General features: G+C 38.8%; 1 protein-coding gene across 9 annotated transcripts in view; it reads left to right on the top strand.

Annotated features, from left to right (window-relative positions):
* The window catches only part of ZEB1 (zinc finger E-box binding homeobox 1), a 207,899-nt gene that overhangs the window by 169,514 nt on the left and 21,013 nt on the right, over positions 1 to 17,372 (top strand). For 6 of the 9 annotated variants that reach the window (XM_042230615.2, XM_015099627.4, XM_042230614.2 and 3 more), the window contains exons 3-4: positions 3,831 to 3,893; positions 11,259 to 11,420. In XM_042230615.2, coding sequence (XP_042086549.1) covers positions 3,831 to 3,893; positions 11,259 to 11,420 — 225 coding nt within the window. The remainder of the gene's footprint in view (positions 1 to 3,830; positions 3,894 to 11,258; positions 11,421 to 17,372) is intronic. The other 3 variants (XM_027976671.3, XM_027976673.3, XM_027976672.2) reach the window with 3 other exon arrangements.

Here is a 17,372-nt window from a genome sequence, read left to right as displayed (position 1 = left end):
AGAGAACACAGCTTTAAGAAGAAGGCAGGTCTAAATGTGCTTGGTGTGTGTGTCATCGAGAAAAAAACAGGAGCAGAAAAGGAGAATCTGACTCCCTTAGCCACTCATTGTGCCTTCTTAGCCATTGCTTCAAAATATCCCCACAGAAATATGTGTAATTGTTAGAAACACCTTGATATTAATTTCAGAAATCCAAGTTTTAGAATTTAGAACATGTGTTAAATTATCGGTCCTGTACTTTGAATTATCTTATCTCGCCATTGATAGTAAGCATCTACATCTCTAATTAAAATCAACTGCATCTGTCATACTTGTTTTTACTTACTAGGAATTTCATTCTTCAGCAAAATGAACAGGTGCTATCTACTTTGATCTAAATGTGTGCTATTTGCCTCTTTTTTAAAGTAAACTTTCAATTTTGAGATAATTACAGATTCACAATTCATAGTTTTAAATTTACAAATAATACAGGGAGTCTGTGCTCCTTTTACCCAGTTTCAAATGGTAACATCTTGTAGAACTGTAGTACAGTATTGTAACCAGGATATTAGTGTTGATACAGGTGAGATGCAGAGCATCCATGACCACAGGGTTCCCCACTTGCCTTCAGACAATCCGTCCTCTCCTCCTTTCCCCTCCTCCCCATTCTTAACCTTGGCAACCACTACGCTAGTCTCCATTTCTGTAATTTTGTCATTTCGTTAATGTAATATAAGTGCAATAATGCAGTATGCAATAACCTTTGGGTTGGCTTTTTTCACTCTCCATAATCTTTTGGTGACTCATTGAAGTTGTATGTATCAGTAGTTTGTTCCTTTTTATTGCTGAATAGCCTTTCATGACTTACTTCAGCTATCTTTTGCCATTCTTTGAAAAACTGAAGTCTTGTTACTCTGGAGTTTGTCCTTTAGATACTTGCTTTGGTATTTAGACTAAAAGCCAAACCCTCAGGAGCACTCTGGTTTTCCTTCCTAAGTTGCACTTAGATTGGTCAGTCATAATATGTTGACATTATAAAGTCTTATAGGAGAAAAAAAACTTAGGTACAAGTAGATTTAGTTACTTTATTCCTCTTATATTTCTTAAAACTAGAAGTAAGGTCAGAACACAGTAGGGAGAATGCTGCTTGAGAAATATTTAGAACAGCCCCTGTTCCAAGATGCCCTTGTGCTGGTCCCTGGATGGAGCGGGGAGGGACTACTGCAGGCAGTGATTTTTGGCGAGAGGAGGGTACCCACCTGACGGCCCAGCACAAGTTCCATTTCTATTTCATTAGTTGACATGATTTTAGTTGTTGAACAAAAATTCCGCCCCCAATAAAGAGGGGATGATTGGAGCCTTCCAGGTTTCAAACTGTGGTAAATAAGCATGGGTCCAGATTCTGACATGTTACATTCTCATGTAAGTAGCCTAGATTTCACTCCTGCAGAAGGAATAATTTAATTGAATTGCAAACAGTGTTTAAGTGAAGTGAAGTCGCTCAGTCGTGTCCGACTCTTTGTGATCCCATGGACTGTAGCCTACCAGGCTCCTCTGTCCATGGAATTCTCCAGGCAAGAATACTGGAGTGGGTTGCCATTGCTTTAATTGCAAGCAGTAAAGTTAATAAGGTCCAAAATATCATTTTAAACTTTAAAATCAGTGATACCATGGGCTTTCCTGGTGGTCCAGTGTTTAAGACTCTGCGCGTCCACTGGGGCAGGCATGGGTGCAGTCCTTGGTCGGGGAAGGTTCCACGTGCCATGTGGTACTGAAGAAAAAAAAAAATAGAAACAAAAACTCCAAAATATATAACTAAAATCAGTGTTACCTTCCACCTTAGCGAGTCATAGCTCTGCCTGCTTCGGTTTTCATGTGAGGAAAAACAGCGAACACACATATGCAATAATAAATATATTACTATCATAATTACCCACTTGGCACACTGTTTATTATTTTAGGTTAAGTAGATGCTTTGGAGGAAGAGGAAAAAAAATAAACATTGGAGACTTTCAGATGCTTAGCAAATACCAGTGTTTATCATACTGTATTGTTAACACTTGACCAGGGATTTTTAAATTGTCATTTTGCTGATAGCAAATATAAAATGAGAATTCTTCAGCAGAAGTTAATCTCATCATTATCTACTTCAGACAGTGTTTTTTATGCTGATCTAAAGAGGTTTATGCATATTTTAACTATCACATAATGATCATCTTTAAGTAGTAACATAAAAGTTAATGAGTATAGAAAATCTGCCAAATAAATCCACCCAATAATCCAAGACACTTATAGAAATACATGCTTTAATGTGAGCACAGATTTTACTTGATTAGTGCTGTATTTCTCAATTCAGTTATCAAACTTAAGGAAAATCTGAATCAAGATTTTTGACTGACATATTCAATGGGATTTGATTGGAGTGCAGATAACTACACAGTGTTTTAGTGTGACTTTGTAACCAGTCTTCTGATCATAATTACATTATATACTCTGAAAGCAGTTTTTAACTTCTAGTCTTTTGTATGTACACAGGTTCTTAATAAACTACTCAATGAATAAAATGTACCTAAATATATAAAGTTTACTTTCTGCTCACCTAAATAATGTGCATATTGACTCTGATCTTATCAGCTCATTACAAATATATAGGTGTCAGAGGTGGGTAATGTGTGTTAGTTGCTCAGTCGTGTCTGACTCTCTGTGACCCTATGGACTGTAGCTCTTCAGGCTCCTCTGTCCATGGGATTCTGCAAGCAAGAATACGGGAGTGGGTTGCCATTCCCTTCTCCAGGGGATCTTCCCGACCCAGGGATTGAAGCCATGTCTCCCGTGTTACAAGCAGATTCTTTACCATCTGAGCCCCAGAGAAGGTGGATAATAGACATCTAAAATATTTATTGGCATATAAGAAATGAATTGCCAGTCCAGGTTCGATGCAGGATACAGGATGCTTGGGGCTGGTGCACTGGGATGACCCAGAGGGATGGTACGGGGAGGGAGGTGAGGGGGGGGTGGTTCAGGATGGGGAACATGTGTACACCCGTGGCGGATTCATGTTGATGTATGGCAAAACCAATACAACATTGTAAAGTAGCCTCCAATTAAAATAAATAAATTTAAATTTAAAAAAATAAAATATTTATTGGTACCACTATTATCATTTAATACTGCTTACTAGTAGTTAGAATCATGAAGAGAGTGAAAGAAAAGGTATAGTCCTTAGCTGTTTGCTCTGGGCACATTGCAGGTTGTCAGGGACTCTGTCTATAGTGAGATAAGCCAGGGTGGAGGAGAGAGCGGGTTTTAGAGCCATTCAGACCTGCTTTCATATTCCACTTCCACCACCCAGTAGCTGTGTGTCTGTAGGCAGGTTCTGTAACCTCTTCAAGCCTCATGTTTTGGTGGGATTTTTAATTTATAAAGAGATAGTTTATGAAGGTTAAAGGAAATGAGTTGATAAAGCACCTAGCACGATGCCCAGCACATAGCAATCTGTGCTTCAGGAAAGAGATGAAAAAGGAATCCTACTGCCTGTAGGTAGAGCTCCTCTCGTAAAAAACAATACCATTAATAAAATCCTAGTATGCATATAATTCTAATATATGTAGAAGTCCTGAATATGTAAACATTTTCTCTCATTTTGCTTCTCTAAAATATCTCTATGAGTTCTGTGAAACTGCTTAGTTTCTTTAAAAAGCTTTAGCTTAGTAGGACATGTTACTGTACTTATACAAGGGGGGAAAAATCCAAATCAAATATAACCTAAAAGTTTCCATTTCAGATTTATAGAAGTTAAGTGTTGGTGAGAGGGGGGATCTATTTTAATGCTTTTGTTCTTTGATTTTTAGCAGGAAAGGAAGGACAAGAAATCCTGGGGCCGGAAGCTCGGGCAGATGAAGTGGGATGTGCAGGTACTCTTGCCTTTTTCTCAAGCAGTCATCTTTGAACAGCCTTTTGTGTGACTGGTTTTTGCATTTGTGAGTCCTGCATTTAATCTGTTTCCTCCTCTTTAGCTTGCCCCCCTTTAAATGTTTAAGTACCTAGGCATACGGGGCACTGTAGGAAAAGTTAGATGTTTATATTCTTTAAATATACTGCAAGCTTAGATATTCATATAATACAGGTATTCATCTGTAAGGATAACAGATATAATCTACAGATAATCCACAGAGTAAGTGTTTAAATGATAATTTAAACTTTTATCAGATTTTTACCATAGTTACAGAAATACAGATCTATTTTGAGTTTCATTATTAGTTACCAGCATCTACATGAAACTGCCCACAAGACTAAAAGCAGAAGAGAGAAAAATAAGCAAATATCATGGGTTATCTAGAAACCAGATGAAAATTATGAGTATTAATAAGTGAACATGTCACAGCAAACAAGAGAATACACTTTTTCTTACCATTTCTGTGATTGAAAAAGGCCAAAATGAAGTTGAAAGTGAAAGTTGCTCAGTTGTGTCCGACTGTTTGCGACCCCATGGACCAGAGTCCATGGAATTCTCCAAGCCAAAATCTGGAGTGGGTAGCCTTTCCCTCCTCCAGGGGATCTTCCCAACCCAAAATGAAGTTGAATTATAGTAAGCAAAGAAATTTGCTTCTAGGTGACTATATTAGTATATATTCCCCGAGACTTAAACTATTCCTCTATTATTGGATTCAAATCAGATTTAAGAAGCAAAAGAGTAAGTGCAAATCTTAAATCCAGATATTTCATATGATAATATCCAATATGTAATAATACCAGGCACTTATTACTTCTGATAAGGCAGTCTTCGAATGTAAACTTCAAAAAGAAATTCTAAATTATTAAAACATTTCCTCAAAATTCTGTACTTAAAAGTAGTATTATTGTATTCTGTATATTCAACCATAGATTAGATATTTCTAGCATACAGTTTTAAATTTTCTTTGTTTCTTCTTTGGCTTAACATTTATAGTTTTTTGTTCTTTGCAGTACATTTTAGGAGTATTCCACAGAGCCTTATAAATCACCTTGTGTTGTGTAAGATGAGTGTATTTTGCAGTAATGTGTCAGAAATAGATTTTTACCTATAAGCATCAGCCCTCCCATACTTGTCAGTTCTATAAAACAAAGAGCAAGCCTTTGTATTCTTACTGAAAGTGCACTCCAAATTAATCAAATAATGGAATATGTGATCATTTATGGTGCCACAGCCAAAGATTTTGTATTCTGCCTTTAACATGGTTGTGTTGAACTTGCATGAATAATGTATTCAGGTATGCTTATTATCAAATATTTGTCAGGCTGACTTATACATTACATAAAATATTTAAACAATATATTTGTTGTTAGTAAAATAGTGTTAATGAACACAGAAGAATGCTGTTCACCACTCTTCTGTTTAATGTTAAAATGTGACGACTCACATCACCAGAGTAGTAGAAGGTCTTCTGTAGGTCGTTTGCCCTTTGAGGCAAAGTGCCAGCAAAAAAGACACCTAGAGTTCCAAGTTGACAGTATTTTACCTCACAGTCTGCTCTGCAGTACAAAAATGAATCCATGCTTTCAGTTTGAAGTACTGAGTGATACACAATTTCCCTCCTTCCCCCAAAAATAGTCAGATCTGGAAGGCAGTGTAACTGTATATAAGCTAGAGTTCCCGCTGAAATACAGCACCCCCGCCCTCCAAAATAGTGAGCCCTGTGTGTTACTTCCCTGGCACTCGGGGAGTTACCAGTAAACAAACGTTTAATCAAACTCTGATAAATGCAGTTTTCAGCAAAGAAGGGTGGAAAGGAGATATTAAGAGACTTCAGAGCAGTAGCTTTGAAATCGTGTTTCACCTTTGCTTGTGTTGGTTCTTCACTTCCAGGGAATAATGTGCTGACAAAGTAAACAAAACCATGGCAAGAGGTCACCGTCATTAGTTCAGAACTTTGTCAGCTCCTTCCTCAAGCTGACTTCCTTCTGCGGTTCTCGAAGTCAGGAGAACTATAGTCTCAGCTTAGTATTCAGAGAATAAAAAAGTCACCCCGAACAGCCTTTGTTCTTCTAAGCATCCTTTCCCTGTTTATTTAGCTGATACTTGTGCAAAGTTTCAAAACTGGAGGATAAAGGATAACTATCCTTTATTCTGATGGGATTAAAACACTGATAGCCTCATTAAAATGTTATTTAGCCTTTATATTAAATGTTTGTCTCTCTAGCCTTGCTTTGTATAATTTGTGATTATAACTCTACAATTATACACTTTGACCAATGATTATAATCCTATAATTCTATACTGTGACAGTTCAGAGTTTTGTCACAAATGAAAAACCAAATTGTCATCATATTCTCTGTATTTGCTCATGTCTTTAATATTTAAACACATGCAATTAATTAGTCTTAAGACTAGGAATTTTGCTTTATAATAGAATAGACCTTTTCACCATGTGCACTCCCCAGCACTTTATGTTTCAGGGGTAAAACTGAGGAATGGCTGGTCTTAGCTTGAAATTGGCTTGGTAAGTACAGGCTCATGGAAGCTGTGTACTTTAGCTGGAAAGAGCCCAGCTTTCAATAGCAGACCCCCAGTACTGAGTCATCTGCTGTAGTTCAGCGTTCACCTTGCAGGACTGCTTTGAAGGAAACATAACTGTTACAGAGCACTTACCATGTGCCTGGTACAGTGCTAAACACATACTGTGTTAATTCATTTCGTCCTCCCAACTACCCTAGGACACACTGTTACTCTCCTCCAGGTTTTATATCATACAGACTGATTAGGTATTGCCTCCCAGGGGTCTGATGGACATACAAAATTCTTCACTTTAGAGAGTACAGTTGACCCCTGAACAACACAGGTTTGAATGATGCAGGTCCACATATACATGTATTTCATTTAATATTAGCTACTGCAGTGAGTCACAGTCTGGGGTTGGCCAAGTCCGAGGATGTGGAATCATATACAGTGAGGGCTGACTCTTAAGTTATATGTGGATTTTCCATCACTTGGAAGGTCAGCACCCCTAAACTTCATGTTTTAAGGGTCAGCTATAGTTACAATCTATTATCTGGCAGATTAAAAATGACATTTCTCACATCACTGTTATATTTGAAATCCACAGCAATTTAATACCATTCATTTTTTAAATATGAATACTTCTTTGAGAGTCAGAAATGTTACATCATAATGTTTACTCCCTGAACTAATACAGAATTAAATGCTAACCAGTGTATATTTCCTGTTGGAAGATACTTTTGATCAGCTGTCATTTCTTTGCAAGAAAAACATATACATAAATTGAAATTTAACTTTCTGTTTAGTTTCCAGGGACTATATGGCCCCTAGATTTTTTTAAATTTGTGGATTATTTTATCCTGTGATCACTGATCACAACATACATGACAGATTTTAATAACTACGGTTTACCCTTGAACCACCTAGGGGTTGGGGCGCCAACCCCTCTGCCCAGTCAGAATCCACATACAACTTATAGTGAGCGCTCCTGAGTGCCCGGCTCCTCCGTACACAGAGCCCCTCTCTGTCTGCGGTCTCACGTCCATGGACACAGCCAACCATGGAGCGTGTAGAGCTGTAGCGTTCACTGTTGAAAGCATCCGGTATAAGGGGACCCATGCAGCTCAGAACTGCTGCTCAGGGGCCAACTACTCGTCAAAGTCAGATGTTACTGGAAATGAGATTGAAGGAGCCAAAGCATTTTCCAATTAGTCCATAATCAGTAGTTCAGTGTCGCTTATTCTAGAAGAAAAAGTGTGGAGCATTAATTCTGTTCCTGGTTTTTCTTCAGCTCTGAGAGAACTTTATTCTCATAAATAAAAAGATGAAATAAGTTTTGTCACAAGTGACTTATTAAATTCTTTATATATCTTCAGAACTATATGCAAAGAATTATGGTTATCTGTTAAGAAGAATATTTTAATGACTTGTCAATGACCAGTTCTGTTAAATGCGCCTTCAGTTTTGTTGAAAGCAAAAATTGAGAGCCACCTGTTTCACTAAAGGATTTGTTTCTCAGTCACCTGAATCATTCAGGCCCTCACTCCTTGGGTGTATACCAAAAGGCTTCACCCATACTTACTTACCAAAGACTAATGAGATCTTTTCTGACTTTTGCTACTTTTTTTACTCCCACTTAGGAGGCACCTTGTGGAATATATTCAGAAATGGTTGGGAATATTGAAATATTGCTAATCAGTACCTTTCGTCAGTACATTTTTAAATAAAAATTCTTTTAATACCTTAACTAAGTATATTTTGATCAGTTTCTTAGAGCTATAAACTTAGTAGTTCATTCAATTTCTGGAAAATTTGTACCTAATAACCTTACTAGTGAAACCAATTATCACTGTTAGACCATCAGCCAAGTCAGACTTTCTGGCAGAAAAATAAAGTGCGTCTTCATTTTTCTAATTAAAATGAATGTGTTGATATACGTTTTGAGGAATTTCATAAATTTTTTTCTATTAATATGAAGAATATATAATTTATAAAGAGGAATGTATAAATAAATACTTCTTTAAAATAGATTATTCAACAATGAGGTTATTTAGATCTAATTTAATTATTATGAGTTATAAAAATCTTTGTCTCCAAATGCGTATCTTTACAACCAGTGTATAGATAAGTTTATAACTTACTGAAGATATAAGATTCATGTGTAAAATACATGCTACACATGTAACTCTGAACAGCGTACACTACTGAAAACCTCCATCATTCCATCATCTGGGATATATTTAGCTACTAGGCTACAGAAAACATATGGCATTGAAACATGTACAATAGCATGTAAGAAACGAATCACCAGTCCAGGTTCAGTGCAGGATACAGGATGCTTGGGGCTGGTGCACTGGGATGACCCAGAGGGATGGTATGAGGAGGGAGTGGGAGGGGGGTTCAGGATTGGGAACACGTGTACACCCATAGTGGATTCATGCTGATGTATGGCCAAACCAATACAATATTGTAAAGTAAAAAAATAATAATAAAAAGAAAATGTAAACATTTTGAAAGTGGAGAATATTTAATTGAAATAAATATTTCATAATATAATCTGACAAAAGTATTTTTAAGTAACTTGTCAAATCTATATTTCCTCTATAAGAAATCACATAAATATAAATTTCATTTGTGAGTTTAATCTAGTTTAACTCAAATATCTGAAGTTACACTGAAAAGATCTACTTAAAAAAATAATGGTAATATACAATGGAACTATATGTAACTTCGTTCTGTGTTTTCCAAGTCTCCTGTAAATGTGTTATCATACTTTCATAATTTAAAAAATAAAAAAGGAAAATAAAATGATAAAAGATATAACAACACAGACTTGTACTACTTTAGTTGTTCAGAAGTACGTATTGTTTTAGCTAATGACAGATCCTAGGAAAGATTTTTGAGAATACTCCTTGCTTTGTTCTCACCAGCATTCTGAAGAGCAGTGAATTTTTTAAGAATAGTTAAGGAATGAAACAAGTGAGGTCATTAAAGGGAAATTACTCTACTTTCTCTGGCCATGTCATATAGCTGATTTCAGAGATGCATAACCATGGCCAAAACATCCCCATTTTAGTCGCCAGCTTTTCCCCTGATAGAAATCCTGGGAAGGCTGGACACTAGAGTGCTCTTATGTTGGCCTAATTGATCAGTAAAGCAGGCTTCTCCCAATCAGTACTTTGAATTGTTTTCCTTTGGCAGCTGGAGATTTTATACTGCAAGGCATGCGCTGTACTGATGTAATGGATGGAGGGGGGAACCTGTCTGTCTTTGAAGTTAGAGCAAAGGACTATGAAAGAGGAGTAGAAGAAAGAAGCTTTTGGACTCTAGGAAGGGCCCTGCATGAAAGCTGAAGATCTGGAAATGGATTGCCTTTAGGTGAAGAGTCGTGGCTTCCCTCTTAAAGAGTCTTCACCTCCGCCTGGACCCAGTGACCAAGGTTTGGTGACGACTGGCATCAACTGAAAAAATAGAGTTCTCAGTACAGGTGACCATCGAACAACACAGTGGTGGAGGCACCTGCCCCCCTGCAGTGGGAATTCCATGTGTAATTTACAGGCAGCCTTCCCAATACTGGATTCCTCTGCGTCTACAGTTTCACATCCATGGGTTCAACCAACGACAGTCGTATAGTACTAGAGTATTTACTATTGAAAAAACCTGAGTATAAGTGGATCCTCACAGTTCAAACTCATATTGTTCAGGGACTGACTATATATAGCAGATACTACGTAACTGATAGCTACTGACTGTGTTTAAAAGGAGGAAAAGATGGTGAGCAGTCACCTTTATTACTGTGTCATTGGTGCTGTAAGTTTTAAACAGCAGCCACACTGAGGAACTGAGTTACTGCTCCCGTGCAAGTGTTTTAGTATCTGTTGAACAACAAGATGCTGGTACCTCACCATCTTAATTGGGCCCAGTTAAGTCTGCTGTTTCACAAATTCAGAACTGACTTCAATCTGAAGTATGTGAAGAAGTCATACATGAGACACCCAGAGGCCATACTGACCCAGGATAGTCACCAGAAGTGTGGACCCTCCTCCGGGAGGAGGACAGACGGATGGAAACCCCAGCGCACCAGGCCCACCCTGCAGCACACCAGTGCCCTGGCTCCCCTTCTCCAAGTGAAGATGTGCGTTACCCTCGTAACCTTCTGACTCCGGAGGAAATGCCCCTCCCATCACCCAACAATGACACAGTTACTGGAGCAGAAAGACAAAGAACAGCCCTGTCTGTATCTGAACACTTGGGGAGATGGAAAGCACTTTTATCAATTTGATACTCTTTAACTCTTATTAGAAATCTTTCTGGCTGTAGCTATTAAAGCTGTTTTCTAAGAAATCACATAGTTGAACTGAACTTCAGAGCAGTTTGCACTCAGTTTGTCATTCAAGTACAGCTCTAAGTAAACATGATACAGTAGGTTGCTAGGATGAACTTAGGTTTGAGAACTGTTTTTCTCTTTTCCTGTTCTCCTTGCTTTATTATTGATTGAGAAACCAAGGATTCAGCCAACTTCCACTGGGTCTTGTTCACCAGTAAAATGGAATAGAAGTACAACCCTAAAACTTAAAGAGGATATGGTAACAATGTTGAGACTTTTAGAACACCTTAAACTTACGAAAACAGACTTCTCAGTAGATTATAGCTGAATGAGTAAATTGTTTTTAATATTCCTGTAAATATTTCCTGTAGGTTCAAGGACAGTCGTGTATTCTCTCAAGATAGTTTCTTATTTAGGAAAACTATGTAGCAACTTGGTGGTGAAACGGCTTTTTTATAGAGTATGCATTTCTTTTAGTAAAAGATGATGAATGCGACTCAGAGGCAGAGAATGAGCAAAACCATGATCCTAACGTTGAAGAGCTCCTGCAACAAGAAGACACTGCAGTCATCTACCCCGAGGCGCCCGAGGACGACCAGAGGCAGGGCACGCCGGAGGCCAGCGGGCATGACGAAAACGGTAATTGGAGCTCACGGCCGCTTGGTTCTCACCTCTGAAGGATTATTGCTTCCATTGCACTGTGTGGGAACCCACCCCACTATAGGGAACATTTCTGAAAACCAGAATTGATTGCAGATGGCAATCGAGAGTAATTTCTTTAGCGAGTGGAGTGATGTCCATGGTGACAGTGTGTAGTCTTCTGTGAGTGCATCTCATGTATCCTGTGATGCCCCCACGTGTGAAATCCTTAGACCATGCCTGGACATTGACTTCCATTCACTCATATGGCAGCAGGCAGTAGAAGTAGGTACTGGGAGAAACCATACTTTCCCTTGATGCTACTCCTCTGTTCTGGAAGAAAACCTCGGTGGTATGGCTCAGAACATACTAATTTGGAGACAATTTTTTTTTTCCCTGTATCTATCTTGGTTGTCTCTGATATTAACAGCCAGTGTATAAACAGCAGTAAAATACAATAGTAATGTGTTCATATGTCATTTTGCCTTCCAAGCACTAGAAACAGATAAAAGTAGCATGTTTCAATACTACTCTCTCAAGTCATCTCACCCTTTCCCTCCCCTACTGTGACCAAAGGTCTGTTCTTTATATCTGCGTCTCCTTTGCTGCCCTGTAAATAGGATCACCTGTACTGTCTTTCTAGATTCCATATATATGCATTAATATATGATATTAATATACGATTGTTCGCCTCTCTTTTTCTGACTGACTTCATTCTGTATAATAGGCTCTAGGTTCATCTGCCTCGTTAGAACTGACTCACATGTGTTCCTTTTTATAGCTGAGTAATATTCCATTGTGTATGTGTACATCTTCTTTATCCACTCCTCTGTCAGTGGGACATCTAGGTTGCTTCCATGTCGTTAACTATTGTAAATATTGCTATAATGAACATTGGGGTACATGAGTCTTTCTTTTTCAGTTATGGTTTCTTATTCTCAGTAGTGGGAATGCTGGGTCATATGGTAGTTTTATCCTTAGTTTTGTAAGGAATCTCCATACTCTCCTCCACAGTGGCTGTATCAATTTGCATTCCCACCAACAGGGCAAGAGGGTTCCCCTTTCTCCATACCCTCTAGACATTTATTGTTGGTTGACTTCACGATGATGGCCATTCTGATAAGAGTAAGATAATACTTCACTGTAGTTTCGATTTGCATTTCTCTGATAGGAAATGATATTGTGCATCTTTTCATGTGTTTATTAGCCATCTGCATGTCGTCTTTGGAGAAATGTCTGTGTAGGTCTTCTGCCCACTTTTTGATGGAGTTGGTTGTTTTTCTAGTATTGAGCTGCGTGAGCTGCTTGTATAATTTGGAAATTAATCCTCTGTCAGTTGTTTCACTTGCTATTATTTTCTCCCATCCTGAGGGCCGTCTTTTCCCCTTGCTTATAGGTTCCTTCATTGTGCAGAAGCTTTTCAGTGAGATCCCGTTGGTTTTTGTTTTTAATCTATGTTACTCCAGGAGGTAGGTCAGAGAAGGTCTTGCATATTGCTATGATTTATGTCAAACAGTGTTCTGCCTATGTTTTCCTATGAGTTTTATTGTTTCTGGCCTTACATTTAGGTCTTTAATCCATTTTGAGTTTATTTTTGTGTGTGGTGTTAGGAAGTTCTGATTTCTTTCTTTTGCACATAGCTGCCCAATTTTCCCAGCACCACTTATGGAAGAGACTGTCTTTTCTAATCTGTATATATCCCTAGATCTGAAGTGGGTCGTGTGTGTGTGTGTGTGTGTGTCTGTCTGTGTGTGCGTGTGTGCGTGTGTGTGTATGTATTCAGTCAGTAAGTTGTGTCTGACTCTTTGCAACCACATGGACTGCAGCACGCCAGGCTTCCCTGTCCTTCACTACCTCCCGGAGTTTGCTCAAATTATGTCCACTGAGTCAGTGATGCTATCTCATCTCATCCTTTGCCACCCGCTTCTCCTTTTGCCTTCCTTCTTTCCTGGCAACTGCTGCTGCTGCTGCTAAGTCGCTTCAGTCGTGTTCGACTCTGTGCAACCCCATAGACAGCAGCCCACCAGGCTCCCCCATCCCTGGGATTCTCTAGGCAAGAATACTGGAGTGGGTTGCCATTTCCTTCTCCAGTGCATGCACGTGAAAAGTGAAAGTGAAGTCGCTCACTCGTGTCCGACTCTTAGCGACCCCGTGGACTGCAGCCTACCAGGCTCCTCCATCCATGGGATTTTCCAGGCCAGAGTACTGGAGTAGGGTGCCATTGCCTGGCATCTGAGTCTTTCCTAATGAGTCGGCTCTTTGCATCAGGTAGTCAAAGTATTGGAGCTTCAGCATCAGTCCTTCCAATGGATATTCAGGATTAACTTCCTTTAGAATTGACTGGTTTGATCTTCTTGCAGTCCAGGGCACTCTCAAGAGTCTTCTCCAGCACCACAATTAGAAGGCTTCAATTCTTTGCCACTCAACCTTTTTTATGGTCCAGCTCTCATGTCCATACATGACTATTGAAAAAACCATAGCTTTGACTATACGAACGTTTGTCAGCAAAGTGATGCCTTTTTAATATGCTCTCTAGGTTTGTCATAGCTTTCCTTCCAAGGAGCAAGCATCTTTTAATGTCATGGCTGCAGTCATCATCTACAGTGATTTGGGTCTCTTGTAGACTGCATATATACGGGTCTTATCTTTGTATCCAGTCAGCCAGTCTTTTGGTTGGAGCATTTAATCTATTTACATTTGAGGTAATTGATGATATATATATTCTTATTGCTGTTTTGTTACTTTGGGGATTGTTTTTGTGGATTTGGGCACTTATTGTTTGTAGAGTTTTTGATGATAGCCATTCTGACTGGTGTGAGGTGATACCTAATTGTAGTTTTGATTTGCATTTCTCTAATAATTAATAATCTTGAGCTTCTTTTTGTGTGCCTTTTAGCCATCTGTATGTCTTCTTTGTAGAAATGTCCATTTAGATTTTTTGCCCGTTTTTTGATTGCATTGTTAAAAGAACAGCTGAGTTGCATGAGCTGTTTGTTGGGTGGTTTGTTTTTGTAAATCTTTTTTCTTCCCTTCCTCTTTGGTTCTCTTGTGATTTGATGACTATCTTTAGTGTTGTGTTGGGATTCCTTTTTCCTTTTTGTGCATATGTCTGTCGTAGATTTTCGGTTTGCAGTTCCCACAAGGTTTTGCTAAAGCAGTCAGTATATATACGAGGTAGTTTTAAGCTGCTGGTCTCTTAATTCGAAATGCATTTCCAGTACCCTGCATTGTGCTTTGCTGTTCTCACAATTGCTGATTTTGATGCCATGCTTGGGTGTGGACGATTTCCTGCCTTTACTGTATGTTTGCCCTAACCAGTGAGCTTTCCCATTCATAATTGTCTTGTTTCTAGTTGTAGGCTTTTTGTTCCCCCTGGAGAAGTTTCTTTATCAGTTAGTGTAAAACTGGTTTGGTGGTGCCAAATTAGCTTTTGCTTGTCTATAAAATTTTTGACTTCTCTGTCGAAATCAGAGCTTTGCTGAGTATCCTTGGTTACAGGTTTTTCCCTTTCATCCCTTTAAATATAGGTTGCCACTCCCTTCTGGCCTCTAGGGTTTCTGCTAAAAAATCAGCTAATAACCTTATGAGGACTCCCTTGTATGTTATTTGTTGCTTTTCCCTTGTTGCTTTTAATATTTTCTCTCTAATTTTTTAATTTATTTATTTAATTGGAGGCTAATTACTTTACAACATTGTAGTGGTTTTTGCCATACATTCGCATGAATCAGCCATGGGTGTACATGTGTCCCCATCCCGAACCCCTCTCCCACCTCCCTCCCCATCCCCTCTCTCAGGGTCATCCCAGTGCACCAGCCCTGAGCACCCTGTCTCATGCATCGAACCTGGACTGGCAGTCTGTTTCACATATGGTAATATACATGTTTCAATGCTATTCTCTTTGATTTTTTATCAAGTTGATTAATATGTCTTGGCATGTTCCTCCTTAGGTTTATCCTGGGTTTATCTGGGCTTCCTGGACTTAGGTGACTATTTCCTTTCCCATGTTAGGGAAGTTTTCAGCTATTAATCTCTTCAAATATTTTCTCAGGCCCTTTCTCTCTCTTCTTCTAGGATGACTGTAATGTGAATGTGGGTACATTTCATGTTGTCCCAACGGGTAGGTCTGGCCCCGGCTCCTCTGAAATCACTGCTCTTTCCCTTGTGTCCCAGCGCACCCAATACCTTGTGTGAGCCCCTTAAGTGTGTTACTTCTCTTTTCCTCAATTTTTTGGAGTTCCTGTGATCAAGCCCCTTTGACCTTAAAAGTCAAATGCTCTTGGGTCTCATCCCCCTGATGCCAGATCTCCAGACTCAGGAGCCTGATGTAGGGCTCAGAACTCTCATTCCTGTGGGAGAACCTCTGCAATATGATTACTTTCTAGTATATGCATCACCCACCCAGCAGCAATGGAGCTTAGTTGTATTGCAAATACACCCCTTATACCATCTCCTTACGGCCTCTTCTGTGTCTTTGGAAGTAGAATGTGTTTTCTGGTAGGTTCCAGCCTTTTATGCTGTTGGCTGTTCAGCAGTTAGCTGTGATTTGGGCGTCTTCTTGAGAGGCGGTAAGCGCAGGTCCTTACTCCTCCATCTTGTCCTCTGGGCTTACTTTAATCTTAGGCACATATTCTTGAACTCAACACTGCAATGGTGATTCCCCTATTCTCTGTCATGAAGATGGATGAGGAAGGGGGTATGATTTGACCTATTATTGCATTATTTGATTTCTTACTGTTGAGTTTGAGTTTTAAGGATTCTTTGTGTATTTTGGATAGTAGTCCTTCTTCAGCTGTGTCATTTGTAAATAGTTTTCCCAGTCTGTGGTTTATCGTCTAACTTGCTTATTGTCTTATCTCATGAGGTAGAACATTCTCAGTTAAGTCCAGCTTATCAATTATGCCTTTCATGACTCTTGCCTTTGGAATCTAAACAGGCCTTACAGTACCCAAGTTGGTATAAGTTTTCTTCTGTTACAGCCTATGTCTTAGTCATTTTGCATTTTATAGTTAGGCCTGTGATCCTGTTTAATTTTTGTGAAGGGTATAAGGTCTGTGTTCACATTCGTATCTCTGTGTGTGGATGTCCAGTTGTTCTTGAAAAGACTGTCTTTGCTCTATTTTATTGCTTTTGCTCTCTGGGCTCACCTGTATTCCATTCCACTGATCCATCTGTCTGGTCTCTCACCAACACCACACTATCTTAATTATCATAGTTCCGTAGTGAGCCTTGAAGACAGGCAGTGGCAGTCTCCCGTTATTCTTGCCTTCAGTGTTATGTTGCCTCTTCTGGGTCTCTTGCTTCTCCATGTGAGTTTAGAATTTTTGTCAATATCCATAAAATAACTTGATTGGGACTGCACTGAATATGAAGATCTAGTTGGGAAGAACGGACATCCTGATAGTATTGAGTCTCCTTATCCTTGAGCATGGAATATCTTTGTACTTATCGAGTGCTTTGGTTTCATTTATCAGAGTTTTGTAGTTGTAGTTTTCCTCAAATAAATCTTATATATATTTTGTTAGATTTATGCCTAATCATTTCAGTATTTTGGTGCTAATGTCCTTTCACCTGAAGAAGCAGTAGGTTACAATCAATATGAAAGGGAAATATAAAACCTTAAAATACAGATGTTTATAAATATGTAAAATTTTTATGTAACAAATAGGATTTCAAAAAGCCTCAGTGAAATAATGAAAACTAAACTTTGTAAAGTCCGTTGTTACAAATCAGTGCAGTTAAGTCCCATAAGAATTGGAGCCTTAGTCATTCTGAATCAGTATAACATTTGAAGTATATGATGTTCTTCATTCGGGTATTCATTACCTTCAGGCATGTAATGTAGTTTAGCTACTAATACAGTGCTTCTCAGTAGACATGCTGTCACACCAGCAACATCTCTTTCCATGAAAAAGTAATTATCTTCAGAAGCACTTAGGTTTTTAACATTTTAGT

Source organism: Ovis aries, chromosome 13 (assembly GCF_016772045.2).
Source record: "Ovis aries strain OAR_USU_Benz2616 breed Rambouillet chromosome 13, ARS-UI_Ramb_v3.0, whole genome shotgun sequence".
Lineage (NCBI taxonomy): Eukaryota > Metazoa > Chordata > Mammalia > Artiodactyla > Bovidae > Ovis > Ovis aries.
Note: the sequence above shows the minus strand (reverse complement) of the source record. Positions and strands in the feature narration are given on the sequence as shown.